The 24413-nt window shown below is 41.1% G+C and overlaps 1 protein-coding gene across 1 annotated transcript in view; it reads left to right on the top strand.

The window, feature by feature from the left end:
* The window catches only part of AIG1 (androgen induced 1), a 132971-nt gene extending 115276 nt beyond the window's left edge, over positions 1-17695 (top strand). Inside the window, exons 4-6 of the mRNA XM_064447135.1 lie at positions 3901-4016; positions 13680-13843; positions 17014-17695. Of these exons, the coding sequence (XP_064303205.1) occupies positions 3901-4016; positions 13680-13843; positions 17014-17051 (318 nt within the window). The 3' untranslated portion in view covers positions 17052-17695. The remainder of the gene's footprint in view (positions 1-3900; positions 4017-13679; positions 13844-17013) is intronic.
* Positions 17696-24413: the final 6718 nt, after the last annotated feature.

Raw genomic sequence — 24413 nt, 5'->3', positions numbered from 1 at the left:
ATGGAACCTCAGGAACCAGTCCTGTGTAGTGGACACAAAATGGGCAGGAAATTGGAGCTTGCTGCTCTGCAGAGACCAGCACTTGCTAGCAGACCTAGCAAGCATAAAGATCTGTCAAAGCTCCCTTCCCTGCTGCAGGGACAGACAGCGACGGGGCACAAGGCATCTGAGCAGGGCAATGCTGCAGCCAGGTAATGGGGGCTTACAGCCATGCTTCAACTCACAAGGCAGTCTTGGCAGATGGCTTCTTCAGAGCGGGGTTAAAAGTGGGTCCAAGGGTCACTGCATTGGCACTCTGGAGTAAAAAGGGTTTGTGGCTGGGAGGACATCTTGGCAGGTAGCACCCAGTCGCGGTGGGAGAAGCTGACAGGGTACGTTTTCTTGCAAGTAGATAAGTTATAGTTACAGAGCCCAAGTCAAGAGCTCCTGCTAACGATAGGGCTCGTTAGCTCCCTTACTGCTGCCCCGGCAGGGCTGGGGGCTACCCCTTACCCTGAGCCTGCAGTCACCGCAGGGCACGCATGTAGCAAGTGTCATCTTCCCAGCTGATGGAGAGGGTGCTCCCTGACGCACCCACAGCATTGTTCAGCTCAAGTCTCTAGTGTCAGCACAGTCACACAGGCAAAACTGTCTCACAGGAGCAGCCGGCCTCAGTGGGAGCAGAATAAGCTGTCCAGGTAAAAATGCAGTTTTGCTTGTAAATACTTAGTCCATAATAAAAGTGACATATCAATATAGCATTGATTACCAGTGCTAGCATAGTTTACTGCTATTATAATACTATACTATTCATTATACTCTGATTATAAATTTGCCCTTTTCTTAAAGACATTAAATGGTGCAGAATAACAATTACTGGAAAGCTGTTACAGGAGCTAATCATCCTCGCCATTTAAACCTCCTTGCTATTTGAACTTCCTCATTCCTTAGTCTTCACTCAAGGAAGCCCCTGGAAATACTTTGACAAACACAGTGAGAAATGTTGTGCTGTCCTCCAGCCTGCCAGTAAGTAAAAGGGATCGGTCCCAGAGATACCAGCTGGGCATTCTTTGATCGGCACAGCGTGATCTTTAACAAACAGGTCAAGGAAGCATCAATGTTATTTTCTCTCTAAGCCTCAGATTCCCATTGGCCCAAGTTTATTTAGGAATCAGGTGGCAAAAACATTAGCGGGTATGAAATTTCTGGCCTCCTGCAGCTTTCCTAGCCCTGATGGATCCCACTCCAAGCACATTTGACCCCTGCTCATCTTCACTAGGCTTCAGTCCAGGTGCCAGTCGGGTTCAAATTTGGTATTTATAGTTCCAGAGTTTTAATTGGCACTGTTTGACAGAGGTATCCCTGCCTACAAAATTTCATGTTTTTAAATTAAGGTTTTTGGAGGGGCTGAAATGTAGGAAAGGGAAAATTTGTCTTGGTTGTAGTTTGGGTAAGGCATCTGAAACAGCTTTTTAGAATGGCAGTTTCACTAGAACATTTTAAACCAAAGTTCGTACTCTGGATTTGTAAAACTGCAGTGTTTGCAGTTAGCATTGACATTTGCTGTAACTGAGGAAGATTAAAGACACACGTCTCTGATTTTCTCCTTATGCTTTTAATTGCACTGTACTTTGATATGATTTTGTACATAAACTCTTCAGTGATACAGCTCGTTATTCTCTTTCTCCCCCCCCTTACCTTTAGAAAAAAGCAGAAGGGAGGATTTAGGAAAATAATGACCTATTTTATTATATAACCACAGGAACTGGGAGGAGGGAAAGGAGAAAAGAACTCCAGATTAAGAGTTGATTGCTGAAATTATTTTAACTACGTTTTAATTGGCAAGCTGTTGAGTTGTTATCATCAATGAAGAGTGCATCAACAAGCAGTATCTAAATCAGTAAACATATCAACTGAGAAATGGAGCTCACAAGCTCTATAACTGTCATCCATATAGTGAAGAGTTAAGACTGAGAGACTGGATCACAAGAGTACATCATTCTAGAAATATCAAGGGTGGGGCTTGGAGTTAAAATTCTCTGTTGTCCTCTGTTTTTTTCTCTGAAGAGGTTATGGAGGCAGGGCAGGAGGCGTTTGCACAGCTTCCAGCTACCCTGCTTTGGGGCCTGTGCAGAGTGAGGTGCTGATCTCTGTCTGAAGACCTTTTCCGTACAGATGTAAGACATACAAGTGAATCTCCAGGGCTTGCTTTGCTGTCAGTCCCTGTTAATGGACTCTGAAGGTGCTGCGCAGTTTATAGACCTCGTATCTACTAGTGGCCACTTCTATTGCAGACCACATGTAAAACATCTTTGCATTCCCTTGATGCTGATTTATACTGGGATGGGGGCGGAACAAGTTGTTAAAAGATGAGGAAATTGAAAGCTCCCCTAACTGCTGTATTATCCACCTGACATTCTCCAAATGCTAGTCATTAATTACTAATGCCTTGAAAATCAGAGCAGTTATCTGATTCAAATTACGTTAAATCTCTGAGCCAGGCATTTCCATTATCTTATCATTTCCCATTCAAACAATTCTTCCTTCTCTGCAGCTGTTAAAGGCTCAGACCCTGCTCTGTTTCTTCTCATTTGGACCTTTTATCCACACAAGGATATTTCTACTCCATGTCTGTCCTGCCTTCACGTTGGTGAAAGTCATTGTGGATTTACAGCATAATTATTGCAAACCTGCAAATCCGGCCCTCCAGCTCCCCCGAGAACTGCACATGCACATCCGATGGCAGAACATGGCCAACGTAAGCCATAACCGTGTTTTCCAGTTGGTGATCAAGTACCTGGGAAAGGATTGAACCCGGTTTAGGGCAATCCTTACACCTACAGACCTCCCTGTGGACTGGGCAGGAGAGTTCACAGTTGCAGTGACACCAAGCCCCAGGGCCAAGCTCTCAAATGAAGTAATTCCCTTTAGACACCAGTGATAACTTGTCCCCACGGTGGCAAGGCAGGGTACGTTTCTGGAGTCGCCAATAAATGCTGGTTCAGGTGAGCTGTGTATTGAGAAATGATGGGGTTTATTTCCTGACACATTTGTGCTTCGCTTATGTATATTTTTATGCCTGCCAGCACTCTGAAATCTAGACGCCGAGTGTTGGGGGCAGGCTAGATGCAATTTTTCATGCCGCTGACATTAATTGGATGAACAGGCCTTCTCAGAAGGGGCAGTGTAGGAAATATGTATGGAAAAATGACAAAATAAGGACTTTCACAGCTAAATAAAGACAAGTGGCTGAAAATGGTTTTTACAGCTTTGGCTTTCATATGTTTCATTTGGGGATCTAAAACCATTTTGCACAACAACTAACAAATTAAGATTCACAACACCTTTCCGAAGAAGATAATTGCTCCTGTCTTACAGATGGAGGAACAGAGGTATTGAGGCTATCATTTGAAAATATGTCCCCTGTTTTCAAGTCCCCAGATTGAGATACATTTAAACCTAATTCTCAGAAGCATTAAATACCTCCATTTGTATTCATTTATTTGGCATCGTTTGTGCCTAGGGTCTCTGAAAATCTCATGCATTGCCTCCTAACTTGAATGGTCAAAGTAAGTTTGTGAAGTGGCAAAGATTGCAAGGCTAAACTGGGGCTGGGGCCCATGTCCCTCATGCCACATCCCGTTTTTAGTCACTGAGTACCCGCCTTGCACTCCTGGCCGAAAGGGAAAGCACGTTCTGCTCACCCAGTTTCCCTCTGCTCTCTTGAACAATTGGATGTTATAGCAACAATATTGGGGTTATTGACTGACTTTATAGAGCCATTTTACCTTGTCTGTCTAGGCCATCAAGAACTTGTCTTCAGGTTTTTGTAATTAAGTTTCTTATTGTAGAACTAGCATGGAAATGTAGTGAGAATCATTCGTATCACCTGGTTTTCCCCCATTGTTTTGTTTTTTTCAGCATACAACAGTTTTGCCCTTTGTATTAATCGAGATGAGAACAACACATCATCAGTATCCCAGCAGGAGCTGTGGACTGGCTGCAGTGTGCACCTTCGCTGTTGGCTATATTTTATGGTAAGGGCTGTACACGCTGTGTTTTCATATTGTATTGGGGGTTTTGTACTGCTAAATTTGGGCACATATTTCATTATGGATATAATCGCTAACAGATTCACGCTGCATGCCTCGTTTGGTCCAAGACCTGGGCTTTGTCTGGTTTCCCCAGATGCTTATATTTTTAGAAAGTATATGCCAAACCTCACACAACAGGAATTTGTTGAACAATCCCATGTAAGCAGTGGTCTTTCCAAGGGTACATTTTTCAACCTTTTTCAAGCTAAATGTTTTCTTTGGACCTTAGTTTTATTGCTTAGGGTTTTTGTTCTATCAAATAAAATTGAGAATAGGCAAATGATTTCCTGCATCAGTATTTAAGTGGCAACAGAAGAGATAGAACACTGTCTTTTTTTCTTTACTAGTTCATAAATTCTTTCTGTAAAACTGATTACAGAATAAGCCAGTAATCCAAACACTCTGAAGTTTGTTTTAAAAAATGCAAATGTTTGTGAAAAATTAAACTAAAACAGAAATAACCTTTCTTACACAACATTAGATGAAGTCTTTGGTAAGTTTTTATTCAGGCACCTGACATACATGACGGAGTTAATTTACTTTCATCATTCTAGCATTTTATTTTTCACTAAACCTTTGTTTTATATAAAATGCTCCTTTGGTACCATATATCCTTTATCCTTTCTGCAAACATTTCATGACCTTCTGTTTACTTCTCATATTCTTTCTTCCTACCCCACAATACCCTTCCCTCAGCTAAGAAGATATTTTTCAAAATTTTGGATAATACTGCTTCTTCCACCAGCCAAGTGAGATAAAAATAATGAGACAGGAGCAGGGGCTCAAGGCAGTACTGTCATACTGCTTCAACTATGCAACTTTCCCCTTCAGTCCAATGAGAGAGAGGCCGTTATTCATACACATCCATGCACTCTGAGTGATCATAAAATGCTAGTGATCTAGCTGAAGTGGGATGCTGCGTCCCAGGACAACAGTCACATTTCTGCCATTTGCTTTCATAAACATACATATCCTTCTTAAAAAGGAATAATATTTGTAATTGTAAGATAATGACAGCCTCATGCAAAAAGGCATGTAATGATTCCTTCAGGAGAAAGGAATTTTTTTCTTTAACCCATATATAATAATGCATAACTGTGATATTTTTCGACCTTCTTCTGAAGGGTGCCTGGAGGCAGGTTGGCAGAGCTGCTCTACCTGTGATCTGACCTCCTATGGCAACTCCTGTTTTGTCAAAATCATCTGAGTAGGCACATGCAATAGTATTCAACAGAAATAGAAAATTGAAACAATCTGGTTCTGCAAGTGAAATAGAACCAGAGGTGTCTTAAAATCTTCTAAGAAGCTGGTTCAGTATCAGTGTGATACTCATATGGCTTCATCCTGCCCACTACAGTGCATCTACATCCTACAGCTACAAGTACAAGGTAAAAGGAAATTTTAGGACAAGTAAAGCAGGGGAATAAGATTCTGCACTGAGAAATTGCCTGCTAATCAGATACCCAGTTAGAACCTATGATCAGCTCCATTTGCTTTTGCTCTTTGTTTTGCATACACATACGTTATTTACAAAACTGATAGGGCTACTCTCAAGTGACTCACCCTCTTCCAGGTTGTGATTTCTTTAAAGATGGTCTGAGCCAATTGCTTATTCAGCCTAAAGGTCATTGTGCTACATTCTGCACTTACAGCCCATTTATCCTTCCACTCTTATGAAAGAAGGTCTTTGGGGAAGACTGGAGGCAGACACAGGCTACACTGTGCCATCATCTGCAAGTTCTGCATGTCTTCAGCCTAGAAGTGTTAACGAAGCTGCTATCCACGATTTGGCTGAGGCTGTAAGCCAAATCTTGGCTCATTGATATCAGCACAATGTATCTGACATTCACAGCTTGGGAAAATCTACGAGAAAGTAGGAAAAGTGGGGTTTTTTTCATCCCTCTCATTTGGAGTGTGCCTACCTTTCGCACCTGAGGTCCACTATCTTCCTGCTGCTAAGTGACCACATTGAAGTAGAGACCCCTTAGAGGGTTTGGAATTACTTAACTCAGACTTGCTGCCTTATTTGGTCTACCTTTTAGACCCCTCAAGGTTAGCACAGTGCATTAAATAAAACTACACCTGCAAATGGGTCCATGGGTCCCCTGCTGGGGCTTAGTTCTTGCTTTATGTTTTTTTACCTAGAAGTTAGGGATCTGCTGCTTGAGAATTTGTCTTTCTCCTTACATCATTTTTCCCTCAGCAGAAGTGTTTTCACCCCAACTCTCAGTATAAAGTGGAGACAGTTGCTAATCAGATGTTCTCTATATGTTTTGCCCTTGAATTTTGAACTGTCTCCCCACCTCAGCTGAAACCTTCTTAGTTTTGATTCTGTTAATGCATTATTTTTTTTGCTCCAAGTAGAGGAGAGCTTCTGTTTTATTTGAGATGTGATTGAATCTTTCACGTATGGAAGAGATTGTGGAATAGCAAGCTTTTATTATATATTTATTATTTATATATTTATTATATATATTTCACAAATGAGAAAACAGGCAAACAATTCTGAATAGTATCACTGAAGTTGGAAGAACATAGCTAAATAACTTTATATCCCTTGAGTATTACTCAGAGACACGTTATCTGAGAAACATCCTTTCCTGAAGAGTAAAACCTTGTTCTGTTTTTCTTTCATTTTTCTGCATTCTCTCCTTTTAGTCAGAGAGCATTTGAGTAGGCACACTTAGCTCATGTGCTCTCTGGGAGGGGGAGATCTCCCTTGCTCTTAAGGAACTGTACCCAGGCAGAGCATTCACAGACTTGCATTGCCCGTTGCAGACCATACATGGACTTTCAGGATCAAGGGCATGGGATAAGATGGGAAAGGCCGATGGGTTTTATTTAGCATGGCTTGAAAAGGTCACAATTTGTATTGAATTGTTAAATCTAGACAGTGCTAAGAAAACCCAAGGGCTTGCCAGTACTACCAGAAAATACTGCCAATGGGTGTATAGAGTTGGTTGTCAAGGAACAGAAAAGAGCCAGAAATCTGTTGCTCCTTGTAATAAGAATGACCTCATGGTAACTAATATCAGAGCCTAATATGTCCCTAAAATAAACTGAGACAAATACGTTTATTTTAAATGGTTTTCTTGTTCCCTCTGCTTTTGAGCACTTGAGGATGCCAAAAAAACAGGCCCTAAGAACCTGACTCCACTGCTCTAGTCATGCTGGGCTCCATGTTTGAGAGCAAAAGACTAGATCTGCTCTCTTGTTGCTATCTGAAATCCACTAGGAGCTGCCTCCACATGTGCCAAGCTTGGACTTGATTAATTCTTTCATTCTTTGATAAATCTATTTAAAGAGCTCGGGTACCTTTAAACTTCCATATGAAAATAAAGTTTCTCTTGAAATGACTTTATGAGAGCTCTGTAGGTTTGCCAAGGGAGAGCATTTAGATGGGGTAATTTGCTGAATCCTTTTGAACAAATTTAAGATAGGAATGTACACTGAGAATTTTGAATGAATTTGAGATCGATACTGTCAGCCGTGCTGTAGGATTTCCACTAGTGATTCTCCATAGAAGGAGAGGAAGATCAGAAAGAGCAGATGTTGGCAAAAGGATAAGGGTGCAGACTGCTAGGACAAACCGTGACATTCAGAAGAGAGGGATGGAGAGTTAGAGCATGAAGCTTGATGGGAATTGACAGCTGTGTTGATAAAAGAAGGGCAGGATTAAGAAACCAGGATTTCTGAGGTGGCTAGTGCCAATGGAGCTGGAGAGACACAGCACGGCTGTGCTAGGGTGTGCTGAGGGTCTGTATGGGGGGGGGTGGGGGGGTGGTAATGAAGGCTTTTGGAAGTGAGCACTGGGGACAGAAGTTGAGTAGAGATCAGAGGAATCAGTGGTTGGGGAAAAAATAAGTGAAAAACCCTTGAGACAAGTAAAAGAGATGAACTAGAACCATGGGTTCAAAGAGGAATGGGTAGGGAAATGTGCAGCTCGCAGGTCAGCAGCTTGACAGCTGAAATCATGCAAGTAAGTGGGAAAAGCTGGGAGGGGGAGAGAGAGACAGGCTTTGAAATCAGAGTGGAAGGCTGATGGAGAGGTGGGTGATAGATGAGACAATGCAGAGGAGGAGAAAAGGGTTGGAGCCAGAGCTACTCAGAACAGGAAAGAGTAGGAAGAAGTAGAAGCAGCAGAAATAGGCCAGGGGAAGATTAGCGTCCCCAGTACCTGACCCAGAAGGAGGGTGGGAGAGCGGAAGTGCTTTCAGCGAGAGAAGGCTGCATGGATCCGCAGCCTGTTAGGTCTGACATAGCCATTATGGACTGTTACATTCTGGCTCCCCTCCACCTCCACATCCTCAAATGTTTCAGTCAAAGCAACAGCACAATCACAGATGACATAGATGGATAATACATTCTCACTTGCTTGTGCAGCTTCTTAAAATATAGCTCAAGAAGGCATAGCAACCATTACTATATTTAAAATGAAATATTATTTATCAAAATAGATGACTTCCAAAGATGACAACACCTTGCAGAGAATCTGCGGAGTTTCTGTCATTCTAGCTACCTGTATGTAAACACAAATTTCTGCTGAGCTTTGTTCATGCCAGAGGATGCCAGCACCATGTCGTACTGAGTATGATTTGCATGTGACATTATTTGCAGCTGCAGTTTTCCAGGACTTGTCTTCTTCTGACTGCATAAGCCACCCCACACCAGTAGCACAGTCCTATGAGCCACATATTGTTCAGCACCACTCAGATCAATGAAAAAGAATCCAGTGTAAGAAACTGGAACAAGATGGGATGATTGATGTTATTTCCTAACTGATGACTGTTTATTGAGCTTATTTTTTAGTCTTTACAATTTCTAAACAATGTACATTCCTGGTGTAGGTGACTTAGGCCTGGCTGGCTGGTATTATAAGAAGCCTAGCATCTTAATGTGGCTGAGATCTGAACAATTCTGATTAGACACAGAACAAGCTTCTTATGGGTTTGGGTTGTGGTTTTTTTTTTGCGGGGGGAGGGGGGGGCAAAGAAAAAAAACATAAGGATTTATGAAAATGTGCCTCACATCAGTCAGTATTAGAAACCAAAAGTAGAACAGATTTAGTGTGGGTCATTGTGCTCCTGCCTCTGAAAGCGTAGGGTTGGTCTCTATAACCACAAATGATTTGTTCGTTCAAGTTTTGAATGACTCAGCTGCTGTTAGCCCATCACCTCCTTTGGGAGACATTCCACAATTTAATAGTTCTGGGTAAAGTTCTCACTTTCTGTGGAAAAGGAAGAGAGTGATGTTAGGAAAGATCATGAAATAAAAGCACAGAAAATGCCCATGTTCTGTTGCTTGGTAAAGAGTAGCCACAACGGGAGCTGGACTAGGATTTGTTTTGGACTAAAGATTCAGCCTTCCTTTCTGCCAGTGACTGGAAACCTGAATGGCACAGAAGATGTCAGAAAGGATTTGCTGCTGCAAGAAGCAACCAGAAAGGAATTACCATAGTAGATCAGAGTAGTCATGTATCCAGACTCTAGCTGTAGCTAATGTCAGATGCTTCAGGAGAAGATTTAGCAGGCCATTTTGGAATAACCAGTCTGTAAGGGAAGTTTTCTTCCAAAACCAGTGTCAAATAGTAGGAGCTTGGATCCTTCAGTCTTGATGGCTTATGTACCTTGTACTCTTTGAACTTAAGCATAACTGTATGCATTCTTATTGCTCGTACAGTCTCTTGACTTCAGAAGTTTGCTAGAGTTGCATGGTACAGCCCAGAGAAGAGGAGTGGACTAAGTAGACTTCCAAACTTGTAGACTTGTAGCAATCTACCACTGAAAGATAGGGTAGAGCATTCCAGAGGTTAATTAGGTATCATGCAGAAAGATACTTCCATTATCAGATTTGAATTTCTTGTCTCTGAGTTCCGTTGAAGTGCTCTTTCTGTTATGAGGAAGAACAATGGGAGCTCATCAACCATTTTATGACATGCATTATTATTCTGTGTCCTCTCACTCACTGTTCTTGAAAAGTTACACAGCTTCTCATCTAGTAGTTCCTGTTTCCAGAACACACAGTACTGATTGCTGTTTGGCTGCAGATTTCACTGAAGGACTCAACTTGGGCAGGAAATGGGTGGAGACTCTCAGAGTTCAGACCACAATGTGTCGCCAAGCTGCAGCGCCTGTGCAAGTATATCCAAACTCCTGTAGCTGAGAGCAGCTATCATGAAGGAGCAACCATTTTCTGCAACTTGTCTCCCATTGCAAAATCTTTCGGGTGTCAGGGTTATCTGCCATTATATCCACGTGTTGAGCTTGCTTCTACCAGGACTAAGTTTTATACATGCTATTGTAAAAGCTGCATTACTCAAAGCAACAGGTAGAGCACACATAAACCACAAGGTTCCAACAATTTTTTGTACTTACTTTACTTCATTAACAGAAGTTCTATAGCCAAACAATAAATGCACATGTATCTTCTCTACATAGTTTTCTTTTCCTCCTGATTACTTTGATAGGAGAGATATACAACATCTACAGTATACTAGATGTGAAAAACAGCTACAAAGTCAAATTTTTGACAGATTTGTTAAAAAGAAGCAATATTGTGCGTTTTCAAATAGCTTTTTCTGATTTCTACACCAGCTGGTTGAAAATTTCCAAAAATCACCACTTTTTTTAAGACATTTTAATTTGAATACAATGTGTGAATATTTCCATTCCTTTTCTTACCAGTTCCAACAAATGTCTAAATGAGCTCGATGACCTGTAACACATTCATCTCTGAAAACACACAGTTATGTCTACATGGGCTGCCACAGAACCAAAACGCATGGAGGTTCAAGTTAATTTTGTCTTCTCAAAAGTAGCCGGTCAATTTTTAGCTTAAACTTTTTCTCCTCAGTTTATTTTTATCCAAATGACCCATTTTTTATACCTGTTCAATAACAGGGTCTTAAATTGGATCTAGATTTGCACTCCTAAGTAAATCTTAATGCATGCTCCCCTGTGCTTATCTAATAATGAGGTTGGACAGGAATAATGACTACTAGAATTGCAACGTTGAAGGCATTCATTAACGTTAGTAATCAGCAATCTTGTGTGGAAGCTTTATGCCTACGGTTGATCAGCCCTTTATTGTTCAGCATCGAGATAGCTTGTATTCAAGCAGGAACGAACCACTAAGAAAGGCCATCAGGTGAGGTTTCCATGGCAGCAGTCGTCCTTTTGCTGCTCCCATTTGTGGTATAGACAATGCTGGAACAGTCAGTGTGTCACTGCTCAGTTGAGAGGAGGCAAGTATTACTCCATCCCAATGCAGCAAGCGGTGTGGTACAACTCATTCTAAGGAAGATCAGGGCGGCTGATCAGGTGGCTTGTGACCATTGTCTCCCGAGTGGCACTCAGTACCCCTCGTGCTCAAAGCACGAGTTCCCACGGTGTGGCTGCGCCGGGGACAGGCGCACAACAGCTACGCTGAATGCACGAGCAGTATCACCAGGCAATGAACGGGCTCCCGTGCTGGGCAGCAGAGAGCAGAGCGCATGAGCTGTACTAAAAGACTCTGAACTAACCAGAGAGCACTGACATTCATTCATCAGTGACTCATTGGTTGCATTTAGAAAATATTTCCCCTTTCCAGCATAAATGCATTCTAGTAAATGCCACTTCTCCTTGGTTCATGAAGCTTCATAGCTGCAGTTCAGAAGGTCCCTTGAAAAGTCTCTCTGTAAACGTGCTTTATAGTGCTGGGCAGTTCATCACAGCAGAGAAAATAAGCAAAAAAAAGAAGGATTGGCTGTTCTTTCTAGCTTTTTACTTGGAGCTTGTTTTTGACAGCATGATCATAAAACAAAAGTGAATCTGAAAAACGTTAGGCAATAACAGACAATCCCTGCTAAGCCAACCTGGGAGTAGAGGACAACCCTCTACCTTCTACCCAACTGCCCCATCTTTTTCTTCGATCAAGAGGAACATGGTATCCCCTGTTACCATGGGTTACACAGGAAACCTTTATTTTTGTCACAGATACTTTCATCTTGTCAGGTTAATTCTGGCACAGAAGAATGCTGTGGAAAATAACTGTAAAGTACAGAGATCATTTTCCATACGTGAACTCATTTGGAGAAAGGGTTTTTAATCTGCATTTAGATCATGCAAATTAATTTACTGACACATGTAAATTCCTGCATGCGGTGTCCAACTGTTAAGGGTTTGGCTGTAATAAAAGCTTTTCTAAGGAGGAGGGAAGCTATGACAACCGTGTACATTTCCAAGGTGATGGAGAACTGTTAAACAGGGATTCTATACTCTCTGTGTTACAGGCAATTATGGTAGCTGTTTTGGGTGGACTTCTGTGTCTCTGCCCTTCAGGAGCCAATGACTGTGGACCTAGTTATCAAAAGTCTTCCTTAAACAAATAGAAGTATCAGCAAGTGAAGCAAATCATATATATGAACATGGAAATCCCCATCAATAATAGTCTGTGCAGCTGCTGAGTCTTCTCTAGCTGTGTTTCACTGTGAGCTTCTCTCTCAAATTGCCGGGTCAGAAAGGAAGAGATTTACATTCTTGAAGAGAGCCCAGCAGCTCACGGGTCCCAGCCTGTCTCCACTGAGCACTTTTCCCAGTTAGCCTCTGTGATGTTTGCTCAGTTGTTTGGCAGCAATTGCCTTTCTTAGCTTCTGCCTACTGGAATGTATGGACTCGCTCTGCTCCCTCTGACTTCACCGCTCACCACGTCAGATCTCATCACAAAAGCTATCCCTTCAGAGGGTACAGGCATCCATTGCAGTCACACACAGCGAAACAACGTACCTGGGGTGCTTCTTCAGGCTGCACTGCAGGAAAGCTGACACCCTGTCTCTTGGGTTAGCGTATCAACAATTTCCACTGTAGCTGAATGCTAAAAATCTTTGTGCCACCAGCAAACCCCACCATTCTTTTTCCTTTACTGTATATTGAGTGTGGAGCTGGGCAGAATTTCACTGATGAGGTGGTTTCTTTTTTTTATTTTTTTAATGTTTATCCTACCGAGAGAAAATTTACTAGACCCCAAATGATACCAGATAACTGAAAGAAAAGGAGGAGCAACCAAAAACACAGGTGCTGAAGAAATTATTCCCTCAAAAAGAAGCTGAGCCATATGTTTCTGGCAAACCCAAAACTGATGCACTTGACAGGTGTAACAAGGAGAAGCAGCAGAAACACACAAATGTGTACAAAATGAAAGAAAGATGCTGCAGAAAGCGGAGAGTTAGGCTGTGTAGAAGAGCCTGGAGAATGCTGGATGCTTTTTGGATAAACAACCTGCTTGGAACAGAGGGTGCTGCAATTTCCATGCATGAAGCAGGAGGGTGAATTCCTCGTAAATATAAATGTAGCAAGGAAATACCTGCCTACATCAGAACATGAAAATTGGCCAACTGCTTATACTAAATTTAAAACAAAGTAGTGAGAATGTGGGAAACCAGTCACAGTTTCATCATTTGTGATGTCTGTTCAGGGTGGATGTCCTCCAGGTGCTCCAGTTCAGTTACAACTTGTAGTCCTTTCAGATCATTGTTTTTCAGGTTACAGTAGCTAAGCCTATAGCCCAAGCTGTTTTTGAAAAACAGGGCTGTAAGAGTCAGTACTTGTTATTTTTGTTTTGTTTCAGGGTGTGCTGGATTCACCATGTTACAGGAGTGTGGGTGTACCCACTTCTTGAGCACCTCAGCCCAGGTGTCAAAATAATCTTTTTTGCAGCTGTTACTGTAATAATTAACATATTCTACTTGGTGGGAGAGGTCCTGAACAACTACATCTGGGATACCCAAAAATGTGAGTATTGTTTTATGAATATTAATTAATTAAATACGCCATCAGGACTTGAGTGTACTCTCCTGAAAGTCGAGAACCTTTTAAGCTGACTAAAACAAGGGAGAGTGACCAAAGTTCCACTGAAACAGCTTGCTTGCTTGCTCTTAAAAGCAGCCAGATGAACAGAATGTCTGCTGGAGAGCATGACGAGCTATGAATATGTATTCTTTTTTATAACTTCCAATACTAATTTAAGAGCTGTTAGCAATTACCTGAGAGGTTTACAACCCACTTGGTTTACAACCCACTTATTAGCAATGAACCCATTAAATGCAGGTAGAATACAGTATCATTCTGTGGGAATGCTGTTAATGGTAAGCTTAGACTTAGAAATAAAAATATGTTCTTTTAGTATTTTCAGGTATAAGGTATTTTCTGCTTATAAATTTACTCAAGGAAAATGAATATGTTAATGTCAGTAAAATAATAGGAATGAAAGATCACCATAGTGCAGAGTAAACATAACTGTGCAGGCTCTACATCATCTGCTCTGCCTAGGCCACCCATTGCTGAGTGGAGGAAAAGGGCAAATAAGACAAACACAAGATTAAAAGTAAATTCCTTTAATCTATGAAAGATGCTTTTCATTTATCAAATCGCATGAAATAAGCAAACAACTTTCGTAATCACAAATTGGATTGGCAAATCACAACTGGAGTGAAATCCGTGCTCCGTGGGAATTCTGTCATTAAGTCGTTGGGCCGATAACACGTTGGGACTGTATGAACAACCTGTGTGTCCCCTTTTTGGAAACTTAGCATGCACTGGTTAATACACCGTAAATTCACATGGTAGTTATTGCACTCACAGATCTCTTTTGACAAGTCCTCCATTACTGGGTAGAACCTAATGACAGAAGCTCAAAGCAGTTTTACTTGTCATTTGCTCACATTAGCACCTGGGTATAAAGTGTCCTTTTGATTTTGCTCTAGAACCAGCGATCATTGGTCACAGTGTCCAAGTCTGGTTTTCAGTCCTTGGTTTGATGTCACATTCGTATCTATTTAACTTATTTAAGATTCTGAAAAGAAGTTTCTAAAAAAGGCAGCCGCAAGGAATAATTTCACTTGACCTAAGTCTTGCATGAAGAATAACGATGTGGTGGAGAATGCCATGCTCTTACCAAGGCTGTGAATAACTAAATGGTGGAAAGGCTCCCCCACTTTCCACAGTATGTATAATCTGGTTCTTGTGGCCCTCCACCCTAGAGGAGCTAACGTCAGTCAGGTCATTCTTCCAACCTCTTCCAAGGTTCACCATGGCCTTATTATCCTCTCCATCGTTTTCTCAACTTGGTTAAAGAATATTGATCCAAAGTCCTTTGTGGATCAAGCACACGCAAACCAGAAAATGGCATGAGTCACCTGCTGGTTTGCTGTGCTTGAAACACTTTGCAAAAACCTAACCTGAAGCGTATGGCAGGCACACCACAAACAGCAGAGGTGTAAAATAACACCGGTCTGTCACCATGCAAAGCTTGACAAAATATTATTTGAAAACTGGATTTAAGAGGGGCTTCTGAGCGGTAAGCTTGCAAATTAAAGCAGCCTGCCATGAGAAGATTTCTGGGGTGAGAGGGGGTTGTTTTGGGTTTGGAGTTTTTTTCCTTTTCCTCTGGAGATGCAGTAAATACAGCCTCACTACTGACAGAATGATTTGCAGTTAGTTTTTCCAAGTTAAACCACAAACATGGTAGTCAAGGAAAAATTTGCCCTTTGTACAAGCCAGTGTCTGTCCACAGTTTTGAGGGTATCTACATTCCTGCCAAACTATTTGATGCATCTGCAGTAGAGTGCTTCAGAAGAAAGGAAAGAGGCTTTTTTAAAAAGGCAAATAAAACAGCTCATTTAAAACTATTGGAAAAGTTCCTTCCAGCAGAAGACTCAAGATTGGCTCTGGAGCAGCCTTGTAAACCCACTGTAATCTTTTGGACCCAGCCTCTTGTTTTGGTTTTTAAACCTTCAACTGTGGCTCTTCCATTACGTCGGTTTGCCAGCAACACCCAGGGCCATTGTACTTGGGCTCCTGGCAATGCGCAGACCCATTTGTTTCCATGTTGCTTCTTTTAGCAAGGCATCTCTGCAGTTGTGCTTTCTAACTGCAGATGGGTCTTACTGTTTCCCATACAGGAAATAGTTAACTATGTTTTTAAAGTGACTTTCAGTGTACCTGCCATCTCTGTGTATATTACATTAGCAGGTGATCTTACTTGTGGCTGGATTTTCCTCTCAGCGTTCTCAAACATTGCTTCTCTTTTGCCTTCAGTCCTCAGAAGTCTTTCTTTTCCAGCATGCAGCAGGCCTGAAAACCTCCAAAAGAAATATTTGTATTTGAGATGTCTGGCAGAGAGGGCTTAGTCAGAAGAACAATACTTTTGTCAGATACCAATAGTAATTCATTGTCCAGGAACAGGCACATGAAATAGCTGAATGTTTTCGTTGCCAGAAAAAACACAATCTGCTGCCCAGCCCAGACTTTGCTCAGCATAGAAAAGAGACAAGTCCTGCAGCAAGGATAAATTCTTTAAGGAGCCCTACACTGAACTCAGCCCTCTTGATATTTCTGAAAGACATGGCCGTTACAAGAAGAGAGAGGCACCCTGTCAACAGTAATTGATTCTTCATTCTTGGACACTCAAAAAAGGGAGATGTACTTGCAAATATTTAAAAATCCAGTGTTGAAATAGAACTGGGGTTAAAGTTATTGAATTCTGAAGCACAATTTTAAGAACTTGCTTTCAAATAAAGTCGGCTGCTTAGCTTCAGCTATAATAACATCTACTTTAATTTGCTTGTAGGTAAGCAGAGGAGGTGAGGGAACTAACTGTTCCCAGACCCCTGCAGCCATCAAAGGCTGAGCATGCGGCAGGGGGTTAGGCTGATTTGAAAATGGTCCGGAGGGAGGGAGGATTGTGCAGTTCTTTACTGGACAACCACTGCCATCAGGTGTGCAGATGCTCGTCTTGTTCACAGCAGGTGAGGTAACACATGCAAGAGCATGTGAGCAAGTAGGGGAGAAACAACAGCAACAGAGGGAAAAGAAAGATTAATGCATTAGGAGAACCTCTCTAGGTAAACTGATTTTTATTCATTCAGAGTTTTTTTTTAAAGCTGTTCTCCATATGTTTTCAGGTATTGAAGAAGGAAAAGAAAAGCCGAAATTGGACTGAACAGTAGAGGCAACACGGAGGATTGTTCATGGCTCCATGGAAGATTTCTCATCCCTGACAGAGGTTGGCATGGAGAGGAATCTTTTGGAAAGCAGGAAGTTTAATGGGCCCTCTGCTCAGTGCAAGGATATTTTGGGGTTTTATCTGGAGGGCAAACTATTTTAGCTAAGAATAATAATAATAATATTTCAATCTCCATTCCTATTTCTCCATGCTTGCATGTGACATACACATAGAAGATGTATATTTATCTCCATGGCACTCTCAACATGCATTTCTTGCATCAAATAAGTCATTAAATCATTAAGTCATTAAATTTTTCAACTTCCACCAAGAAGAACGATTAGTCCATTTTCTGTATGGTTTGAGAAAAGCTTAACCAGATAGGTCTAATATGGGGAAACAAGACAGCCCTATATATTTGAAAGTCCAGTGTAAAATACAGTAGAAGTTAATTGCATGAATGTATCCGAAGAATAATTCAATCTGACTGAAATAGTAATGTAATACTACGTAACAGCTGCCTTAAATCGGTGATGTTGATAATTTTATCAGTCCAGTAAAATCTTACTTGCAGTGTTAGAGTATCTGAATATGATGCAACTTTTCTTAAATAGCCCTAAATAAAGATCAAATTATCCCTGCGTTTCTGTTTTTTTCATGCTGATTCTTGAGTCTTGATGGATTGATGGCATTTGAATATATTTGGCGTTTGATATATTTTCAGGTTTTCCAGTGTCAACTGTAGATGATATTATTTCTACGTGAGGATTTTTCTTCTCATTTTCCTAGTACAGGACCTGGTCCTGCATTTTGAAGTTGTGAGTTCTCAATAGACAGGCTGAGCCGTTAGTGTTGTACCAGAGAGAGCATTTAAGCCTTACTTCAGAAGGCACGTAAGCACATGTTTAAAGTTAAACTTATGCCTGTTTGTATTAGGAATTCAGTTGCAAAATACTAGCAATTGTTTAAACTTGACAGGATTCTGTTTAATTATCAGATGATCAGGCAGAAAAATTGTCTAGAATTAAAATTAAGTGACTGGAATAATTTTCAGCAAAAAAATTATTTATAAAAATGTAACTTTAAGATCCAAATATCTTGGTATTCATATCACATTTATTCATTAGTGTGTTTAGATGTACTTAACACATGCAGAGCACTTCAAAGATGTATAATGCTAATGTGTGATTCTTATTAAAGGGATTTCTGCAGAGTTTTAATCTGACTTAACCGTGTTTCTGCTCTTGAACAGTTCTGGGGGAAACTGATCTCGTACAACTCATGACATGCCTCCACAGTATTTTTGTAAATGTACTTGTATTTATGTATACACTATCATAGGAAGCAGTGCACAAGTTCAACAATGTGCTTTTTGGTTGGTTTCCTTCAAAAGTAAGGCTTCTGTGATGATATTGTGACTGTCTCTCTTCTCAATAGTTTTTAACTTGCTGATCAGGGTTGCAAAGATTTCAAAGCTAGGCAAGTTACTAGAAAGTTCATGGGAATAAGTGGCCAGATAAAGAAGAAGGAGCTCCTCTGATGGTCCTACAGAGGGAGAGGACAGGACATACAAAACCAGGAGAATTTGGAAGCAAATTAGCTGTAGCCATTTGGCCTTGCATTAGGGATATTATGTCCTGCTGGTCCTGAGCTGTGCATTACATACAGTAATACTGCAGCATGGTTATTCTATCCACAGAGAGCTAGGGCTTGATTGTAATAGATGGTTGTTATTGGAGGTGATGTCTGTTATTTGCAACAGGCTCTCAAAACTGAGGAAGGAAAGAAAACACGGACTCAGTCATGTTTGGTGAGCTGGGAACTGTTTAAAGTCACTGCTTCTGAAAGCTGGGGTAGCACATGAAAGTACTGGTGGACAATGAATGCGCTAAGGAATTTGGCTGTACTTTCCAACAGCAGCAGCAGCAGCAGTGACAGCCATCGATCACATTGTGAGAGGGTATCAGCTCCGGCTTAGGGCGGGAAGGCCAAAGCACAAACCCTGTTGAATTGTTTGTCATTTGAAGAACTTGCATAACTCATACACTGCTGTTAAGTCTAGGACATTTTTGCAATTTTTTTTTATTTCACAGGAATTGTTTCCTTCACTGAATTCAAGAATTCGTTCTGATGGAAAGAATATGTTAAATAAAAGTAAGAAATGCCAAAATGCCACACAGCTGTACACGTTCTTCTAGAGCACACTCTGAATGTCTCTGTTGTGTTTATTGCACCAGTGAATGAATGAGACCTCAAAAACTGGCTGTTGCTGGAAAGATTCCTCTTTCTCAGGAAGTTTTGCATCTGCTCGGGATAAGTTTTTCTTCTAATAACATGTCATTCTAGATGATACTGGAAATCTAGTAAGAATATAAAGAGAACAAAAACATCAGAGATCAAAATTGCATAGCTGAAGCCATAGGTGTCTGTCCAAGTTAAAGAAGACTTCTCTTCAGAGGTGCAGCATAGGGACACTTAAAATTGTCATCCCTTGTAACTGTGAATTTGTGAATGTTCAGCACCTCAAAAAAATAGACTACCAAGCCTAGATGTCAGTTAAGCCCCTGAGGTTGGCAGTGTTAGCCAAAGGCAATATAACGTCACACAAAATGTGGTGGATTTCATTTGGTTTGAGGAAATTTATAGTATTCCAAGAAGTTTTGAACTCAATTTGTCTTCTCAGATCTCAAAAAGTTCTCCACCTCCTATGAATTTTGAATCATCGTATTTAAAGTCAAAAACATTTTAGAGCATTAAATCCAGCCTATGATGTATGAACCATGATATAAATAACTTAGGGGCCTGTGTACCCAGAGAGCGCTCTTTCTAGACTGTGTTCATTCCCTTTAGAATTACACAATCCATCATTCTTAAGAAAGATGATGGATGAATGATGACTAAAGTAAAAGTCACTTGTAAGCTTGCCAAATTTCAACCATCTTGGCTGAAACTGTCCCTGAAAGGTATTTCTCTTGGGGGAACTATTTTTTTGGTGGAAAACTTTTTGTCAGAACAAGTAATCTATTTCCAAGTGCAAGTCTACGAAAGAAAAAAAATCATGTCTGGAAAACTTTTCTCTACTTTTCTCTTGCTGTGGAGCTGGGTCTTTGGAAGAAGGATAGCATTTGTGTTAGTAACACTTCTGAATTTATGGGGAAAAATCTATTCATCTTTGTCCAAGTTTTAGAAAAATATGCCTGCACTTCTCTGTAATGCACAGGTAATTCTCCAGAGTGTTTATCAGCTTTGGGAATGGTCCATCTTGTGGCTGAACAGGATTTTCCCTGCGGTCCCTGGTCTGTTGACCTTCTCCAGGCCTGACTACCCAAGACACACACCAGAACGGGGACCCTGACTTTGGTTGCCATGTATTGCCAGTACCTCCCCAAAGCTGATGCATATAAAGCTGCCTAGACCAAATATGAAGGAAGCAAAGCTTTGACGAAAACCTGAGCAATGAGAATAGGTTCTAGATGGATAAACTAAGTGAAAAAAACACTAGCTTTTCCCTTGAGGACTGCAGTAAAATTAAATTAGTAATGTTTGTTGAGTATGTCATAGCTGTAATGATAAACCACATAGAAAACACTGTGAAGGAATCATCAGTTCTGTTGTCAGAGAAGAATATAGCATGCAGTAAATAAGGCAGGCTGCCACACCTTGATCCACAAGGAAAAAACAAAATACAGTTTCATCATTCAGTGAGCACCATCAATCATGTGTTATGAATGAGGCATAGGAAAAAATATTGTGTGATCATGTAATTAAAGGCAATATCATAATTCATATTCACAAGGGGCCAAATTAAGGTTGAACAGACGGCCTTAATTCTGACATTACCTCACTCTTGAATGCCTGACTTGTCAATCTTAATAATACTCTCTTGACCTAGTACAGAACACAAAAAAGGAGAGTTGGGTTTTTTTTAAGGCTGGCTAGAAAGTCTAGCCACAGAGTTGCCATGAATTTCAGTATGACTGTATCCCCTAATTGGCTTTAGAAAGTTCATCCTCACTTTCTGCATGCATTTAGCTACCCCAAAACATATATGCGTAGTCCCCGTTCCACTCTGTTACAAAGAGGTTGCCATAATTTGCAAACTTTTGCCATAATTTCAAAATTATTTTAGTCTATGATTTAGCTTGTGTGTGATAAAACCATAGTTTGCTGTCTCTCTATAGCAACCGTTGCCTTATTTTAAAGGAAAATGATAAATATTTTCCCTAATTTTAGGTTGATTCTTTGCTTCTCTGCCCACATGAGTAATATTAGCTAAATTACCAGCAGTGTACATCAAGGCCACTTGGGCACTGAGTAGACTGAAAAATGGCTAACCATCCTCCAGGCTCCCATGTGGCAGTTAGTAATGACAGCATATAAGGCATATGCTCCTTAGTTCATTTTTCCTTTTGAATTTGCTATTCAAAGACTATTTCAAATCCTAACAAAATTTTCTTCTTTGCCTTTTATTTTCTATGAAGATTGGTCAGTCTGCAGGGCTCTGATACACAATTTGGTATCCTATGAAGACTTGGATACCATTAGACTGAACACTGAAAGGATCTATAATCTAAAACTTCAGTTAAAGTATATTCTGAAGAGACCATCAACCTGAGGTTAGCATCACTGAGGTAGGTTTGGTGTTTCTGCCCTGGGAGTAAAGGAGCAAGCAGTAGGAGACGTGTAGGTGAGGTGGCCTCTGAATGCAGCCTTGGAGAAGTTATGCTACTAATCCTGTCTTTTAATGGTCCCGTGTTTCATGTGAACGGGGCAAATGTTGGTGACAGATATTTACTACCTGCAGCAGCAGAAGGAAGCTCCTAATCAAAGCGGAATGGATGCTAGTAGACGAGGTCATCTCAGCTGGGGTATCCCAGCTGCTCTGCTCTGCTCCTGTGATTCAAAGCTTCACATGCTGCTGTAACCAGCCACTTAAACTGGGTCGCAGGCATTGCAGGGAAGGAAAGAAACCTGTGAGTACTATATATTTGGTCGATTAGGTTTGGCCCAACATGCCTGTTGTGTTGTAAAAGCTCGGGTGTCTTCAATGTGTCTGCAGTATTAAACCTGGGGTTTGGCTATTGCAGAAGTCCCAGGAAAAAAAGCAGTTGCAGGCTTGGTCAACTTTCTACAGTGGCAATGATCTCTCCTCTTTATGAGGCGAGAGGAGCAAAGGGAAAATGAAATTAGCCTGGAAAGCAAAAAGATCTAGCTGTTGACATCTGTTTAGAAGAGTACTTGGGCACTTGCTGAACTCAAAGCACACACACAGGTGCTTTTCAGCACAGGGGCTTTGCTGCATGAGAGGGCAAGTGGGCTTGCAGGTGGGATGCTTTCTGTAGTGGCTCTAATGATGTGATGAAATGAAAGAGCTTTTTGTGCTTAGGGTGAAAATAGGTCTTTTGTGCATAGTGACTTCCTTTTATTTGTATTATTAAGTAACTCTAAGAAGAACAGAACTGTCCAATTTACAGACCATAAACATAAAATATATTTAATGTATATTCTCCAAAATAAGCTATATTATTTTTATCAAAAATGCACTCTGTTTTGTTCAAGTAACAGATGGAAATCAATGGATTTTAATGTTACTCAGAAGAGCAAGTTGTTGTCTTATTCCCTTAAGTGCCCTTTTCTTGTTCAGACCACAGCTGTAAAGAGATTTGAACTTCAACACAATAAATGCCAGTAGGAAGTTTGAAAGGTAGGCCACAGGCTTTGTGGCCCACTGGAGGAGGTATCTGCTGTTCCTTAGAGCTGTGTAAAATAAGACAGAAGTAAAATAGCATCTTTTTCATATAATTTGTATTATAGCTAGTCATGGTGTCCAAGTTCAGCATTTTATATATAGCTTGTGTATTTAAAAGTAAACATCTACCATTAGGCTGGAGAAGTATCTCCGCAGTTTGCGTTCTAAATATAGAGATTGCCGTGGTACAGTCAGTACTAGGACATAATATCTCTTTGCTTTTTTAATATGCAGATGATAGTCCCCACTGTGTGTATATAGTGTACATAAAAGTTAAACACATGCATACAAAGATATATATACACACCTACACATATACATATAGACACACATGATCTTCTGTAGAAAAGAATAGTGGCAGTCAGGTGTTAAATGGTAGTTACTTGCTTAACATGGAAGGAAATCAGGCACTGTGAAAGGTATCGTTCTTGACATGGGCAGTAATTCCACCGTAACTCCAAACTGGCAGCTCCTTGTGCTCCCACTTTTCCCCTGGGAGTGAGGCTGGTGAGCTGCTGGCCATCCTGCCTGTAGCAACAGGGATGATCTGCAGCTGCAGCACTTTGCAGTACCGCATTTCTGGGTGTTTAATTTTGCAGGCAGAGCAGTGCCTGGCTATCTTTGCACGTATAATCGTCTTAGCGTATTTACTGTGTAAAATAAAATAAATTGTTCTTATTTAATAATGGTTCCCAATTTGGCTTCTAAGTTTACACCTGACAGATGTAATGGGATAAAAGAAGGGGAGGTCACCCCTTTTCTGCCACCAGTGTTAAGCTGCAAACCATTTTCTCTAAAGGTGGCTTAACAGAACAGGAGTATTATTAGTCATAGAGTAGGAAGAGGCAATTAAGCACACAATACCTAGAGCGGCAGCAAAAATTATGATAATGTAGGACCTCAACTACCTGTACGTAGTCTGGCCAGGAATCACCATGGGACAAGTTATAAAGAAGGAATTTCTTGAATGGTTATTTCTTGGAACGAGTAGCCATGGACTACACAAAGGCAGGGAGGGCTCTCAAACCTGGGTGATGCTCAGGAGTTCATTGGACACGTAATCCCAGCTGAACCATTAAGCAATACTGACCACAACATAATTACATCCACCCTGCCTGGGGAAGGTAAGGTAGCAAAGCTTTGTACGGTGACCCTAAACATTGGAGAGGAGTGGTGGGGAGGGCAGGAAGGCAGGGAAGGGCAGGAAGATATAAAAAGGTGTAGCCATCTAAAGGTGACTTCCCCCCAGCAGGTGGTTATACAAAGGAGCTCCCTTGGCACAGGTAGTGGGAGCTTCTGCCACTCAACAGGTACATTTTGCAGCGAGCGCTCATGAGGCAGCTCTGGGGACCTGTGTTAGAAAGAAGAAGACTGAGAGAAGATAATCTAACCTCCAGTCCCGAGAGAAGCACTCAAAGTGGGGTTTGGTCTCTCTCTGCTGAGACCATAGAGTTACACAGGATTTGGGTCCCATTCCTTGGAGAAGGAGCTGCTGAAGCCAGCCCTTACGTAGAAATGGTACCTAGAAATGGTACCTAGAAATGGTACCGTAGAAATAGGCCTCCTGCCAAGAACAGCACAGCGTGTAAAATCCCAGGTCTGAGGGAAAA

This window comes from Phalacrocorax carbo, chromosome 3 (assembly GCF_963921805.1).
Source record: "Phalacrocorax carbo chromosome 3, bPhaCar2.1, whole genome shotgun sequence".
NCBI lineage: Eukaryota > Metazoa > Chordata > Aves > Suliformes > Phalacrocoracidae > Phalacrocorax > Phalacrocorax carbo.
Note: the sequence above shows the minus strand (reverse complement) of the source record. Positions and strands in the feature narration are given on the sequence as shown.